The sequence below is a fragment of the Mus musculus genome, chromosome 7 (genome assembly GCF_000001635.26).
Source record: "Mus musculus strain C57BL/6J chromosome 7, GRCm38.p6 C57BL/6J".
In the NCBI taxonomy this organism is placed as follows: domain Eukaryota; kingdom Metazoa; phylum Chordata; class Mammalia; order Rodentia; family Muridae; genus Mus; species Mus musculus.
In genome coordinates this window covers 30726067-30729778 of record NC_000073.6, presented here as the reverse complement: position 1 = coordinate 30729778, position 3712 = coordinate 30726067, and the positions used below count along the sequence as shown (strand labels likewise).

The following is a 3712-nucleotide window of genomic DNA, read 5'->3' as shown; positions in this document are numbered from 1 at the left end:
CAGCTTTGCCCTCTTGTCTCTGCGCCGATCACCTTGCGTTCAGGGCGGGGTTCAAAGTTCTCGGATGAGCGAGAAGAGGTGGCGCTTGGCTCCGAGCCGAGTGGGAGAGGGAAAGCGCTGTCTGAACACAAGGTCTTCAACGGTGTAAGCAAGGCTCTGGAAGTCCCTGCAACACAGCCGGAGCTGGGCGCTCTGACGTCACTGCACGCGACGTACCAGGCCGGACTACAGTTCCCATAAGGCCGCGCGCGGGCCACGGCAAAGCAGGTGGGCGCCAGGCCCCGGTGCCGGCGAGGCCGACTAGAGGAGACGCTGCGCCTGGCGAGTCCCGCATTTGCGGGACCGGGCGGCTGGCGTCATGACCCTGTTCCACTTCGGGAACTGCTTCGCCCTCGCCTACTTTCCCTATTTCATCACGTACAAATGCAGCGGCCTGTGAGTGCAGGGCGGGCGCGGGGTGGAGAGGGTGCGGGACCCGGGCCGACCCCTCACCGCCGGCTTCTTCAGGTCTGAATACAACGCCTTCTGGAAATGCGTCCAGGCCGGGGTCACCTACCTCTTTGTGCAGCTATGCAAGGTGAGGGACTCCCGGACTCCACGTGTCTGGCCTCCAGGCATTCCAGATCTCAGGGGCCTGACTCTGCAGCTGTCACCTTCCATAGGACCACCCTCGAGACAACGCTTAGGGACTATGCCCGAATACCTTAGAAGGGATGCAAGGCCAGAAAGGCCCTGATGCAACTTTTTCTTACAACTGTTGTAAAATGAGAAAACCTCTTAGTGCGATATTTCACCCACAGGGTGTCGCAGGGTGCTGCCTAGGCATTTTTAGACATCAGATTCCCCCGTGAACTTCTAGACTTTTAGAAACCAGGCCACTTGCCCTCTATCTCCCAAGATCACGTGATCTTGCCACTTACACCTAGAATGACCCCTAGAACCCAGCGTCATATCCTCTACTTGCACACTTACTTTCCACAGTATCCACATAGTTTTTTGTTTGTTTGTTTCGGTTTTTAATCTCCCTCACCTTCCAGTGACCTTTCTACTTTCTGATCTCAGATGTTGTTCTTGGCCACTTTCTTCCCCACCTGGGAAGGTGGCATCTATGACTTCATTGGGGTAAGTTGAACAAGGGAAGGGCAAGGAAGAGTGCAGGAGTCGGTTCACCTGGTCCCCGTGTTTACTCGAGCCTCTACCTGACCCACAGGAATTCATGAAGGCCAGTGTGGATGTGGCAGACCTGATAGGCCTAAACCTTGTCATGTCTCGGAATGCAGGCAAGGGGGAGTACAAGATTATGGTTGCTGCCCTGGGCTGGGCCACTGCTGAACTCATTATGTCCCGGTGTGTGGAGCAAACTGGAGCCCAGACTTCCGGGAATGGACAGCTGGGTCCCACAGGGGTGCTGAGGGGAGGTGATCAGAGGCTGGGTGCTGGGGGTGGGGGAGTCTGGGTACTAGAGACTGCCTCCTTTTGCCTTCCTCAGATGCATCCCCCTCTGGGTGGGAGCCCGAGGCATTGAATTTGACTGGAAATATATCCAGATGAGCATTGACTCCAACATCAGTCTGGTATGCAGTCTAGCCCTAGCCTACCTTTATGTTGTTAGCCATACTTCTCCCAAAAACTTGGCTCCAACTTCCCAGTCCCTTCCTGCCTCCCTGCAGGTCCACTACATCGTTGCATCAGCTCAGGTCTGGATGATAACACGCTATGACCTGTACCACACCTTCCGGCCTGCTGTTCTCCTCCTGATGTTCCTTAGTGTCTACAAGGCCTTTGTCATGGAGTGAGCTGGGTGGGGTATGAGGCTGGGTTCAAATGGGGGTGTGTTTTCTCTCTCCTTTTCCTCATTGTGATGTTTCCCCACAGGACCTTCGTCCACCTCTTCTCCTTGGGTAGTTGGACAGCACTGCTCGCCCGGGCAGTAGTAACAGGACTGCTGGCCCTCAGCACCTTGGCCCTGTATGTTGCTGTTGTCAATGTACACTCCTAGCTTGACATCTCAGGTGTTGGCGAACCTTTTCATTTCCTCTCTCCAGATTTCAGTGAAGTAAACAGTGTTTGGAAAGGTTTTTGTTATGTCCATCTCTCTCTCTCAGAAACCGAATCCTCGGACTTAGGTCTCACAGAGTCTGTCTGGCTTCAGAACCAGATAAATAAGCTGGAATGTTGGCCAGTCTTCCTGGTTTCCCCATGAGAACCTGGGGGCTTGGTAATCATTGAACAAGCTAAGGAATGAACACACTAGAGTTCAGGAGGGGGCTTTGGGGTAGAGGGGCATTCTTCCTCAACTTACAGCTTGGTTTGAGCCCTCTTCCATGGTGAGTCTTCCCAAAACTGGTTACCTCCAACTTTGCAACCCCCCATTTCTCCACTCTAGTCCATCCACCATGTAACAGCTAGGGGGCTTCATATAAAACTTGTCTACTACTTAGGTCACCGTCTTCCACTTGCAACTCTCTGTGGAGTTTCCTAGTGAAGGTGACAGTAGGCTGTGCCATTTGCCCTTCATAATTTGGAGCTGCTCCTCTGAACGATTTCCCTAGTCAAATTCCTGCCATCGTTCAAGCCACAAGGCCACTCGGAAGAGTTCCTCGGTTCTGAGCTTCTGCATGCTTCAACTAGTCTTGCAGCCTTCAGATTAAATCCTGGCCTAAGTCTCTCAGTATGTGTGTGGGGGTTGGGGGATGGGAGATTCTAGGTCAGCTAGTCAAATAGCTGTAGTTGAGCCTACCAACTTAGATACTGTCCTGGATGCTTACTCCACCACTGTGGTTGTGCCCTTCTTTGTTCCACTAGGCTAGGCTTTTGCCCTATCCACTCCCTGAGAAGGATGTGTCAGATCCAAGACCTTGATGGAAAGCCTACTGTCTTAGGGCACTTCTCAGCCTTGGTCCCAGTGTCATCATGCTTCCCACCCCACTGGGGAGGAGGACAGTTGCCACTTCCCTCTTTCACTGGGCTCTTAAGCCTTAGACATAGGAAAGGACAGCTCCTTTAGGCTCACTATGATAGTCTGTTTACAGAAGGCACAATTTCTATCGGATGGACCTTCCTCCTTCCCCACTTTCCTAAGTGCCAAGTATCCTCAACAGCCTTGACTTCGTGTGGACAGGAGGTAGACGGTGCACACTATGGAGCACTATTGGGACCTCCATCTCATAGCCTGTCTGTCCCTTCGTGGAACTAACCAGGGTGCTGATGGAGAAGCCTAGGCTGTGGTTAGAGGTCTGGGTGGGATATAGGGTTTATTGAGACACAGAAACTATTTTGCCCAGCCTATAGGTGGGGAGGCTTAGGGGAGGATATATCAGCTGAGATCTAACAGACCAGGTTAGTGGGACAAGCAGAGAAAAGGAAGTGCCCAGGCTGGTGTAAGGGCCTGGCTTCTGGCAAGCATCAGACTGTTCCAGTTTAACCGGGCTTGAGACATAGTCCAGTAGCAGCAGCTAAAGCTGACAGTCGATACATTGACCCGGACAGTGGGGCTTCTACCAGAGTTGGTTGGGGGTTTTGGAAGCTGTCCATGGTGGTGTGGAAGGACAGGAACTACAAGGCTATAGTGGAATAGTCCCTCAGCTGGGGTGGGAAGATAGCCTGAAGCCAAGTATTGAGGTGATTGGTTTTGTTGGTCAGTAGGAGGTGAGTGGGAGATGACAGGTCAGTAAGGGGGCAAGCGTCCATGGCACCACTCATTTGGGGTTTG

At 52.8% G+C, this 3712-nt stretch overlaps 1 protein-coding gene across 1 annotated transcript; it reads left to right on the top strand.

The window, feature by feature from the left end:
• Positions 1–244: 244 nt before the first annotated feature.
• Positions 245–2078, top strand: Tmem147 (transmembrane protein 147). The gene is made up of 7 exons (NM_027215.2): positions 245–435; positions 508–577; positions 1063–1122; positions 1211–1347; positions 1490–1574; positions 1671–1792; positions 1876–2078. Exons 1-7 carry the CDS (start codon positions 359–361, stop codon positions 1997–1999), a joined length of 675 nt encoding a protein of 224 aa, NP_081491.2. The 5' UTR covers positions 245–358; the 3' UTR covers positions 2000–2078.
• Positions 2079–3712: the final 1634 nt, after the last annotated feature.

Excerpts from the sequence above, each read along its gene's own strand:
- Tmem147 (NM_027215.2), top strand. The coding sequence starts at position 359 with ATGACCCTGTTCCACTTCGGGAACTGCTTCGCCCTCGCCTACTTTCCC. Across the intron at positions 1,123-1,210 it reads GCATCTATGACTTCATTGGG|GAATTCATGAAGGCCAGTGT; the intron begins GTAAGTTGAACA and ends CCTGACCCACAG. Across the intron at positions 1,348-1,489 it reads GCTGAACTCATTATGTCCCG|ATGCATCCCCCTCTGGGTGG; the intron begins GTGTGTGGAGCA and ends TGCCTTCCTCAG.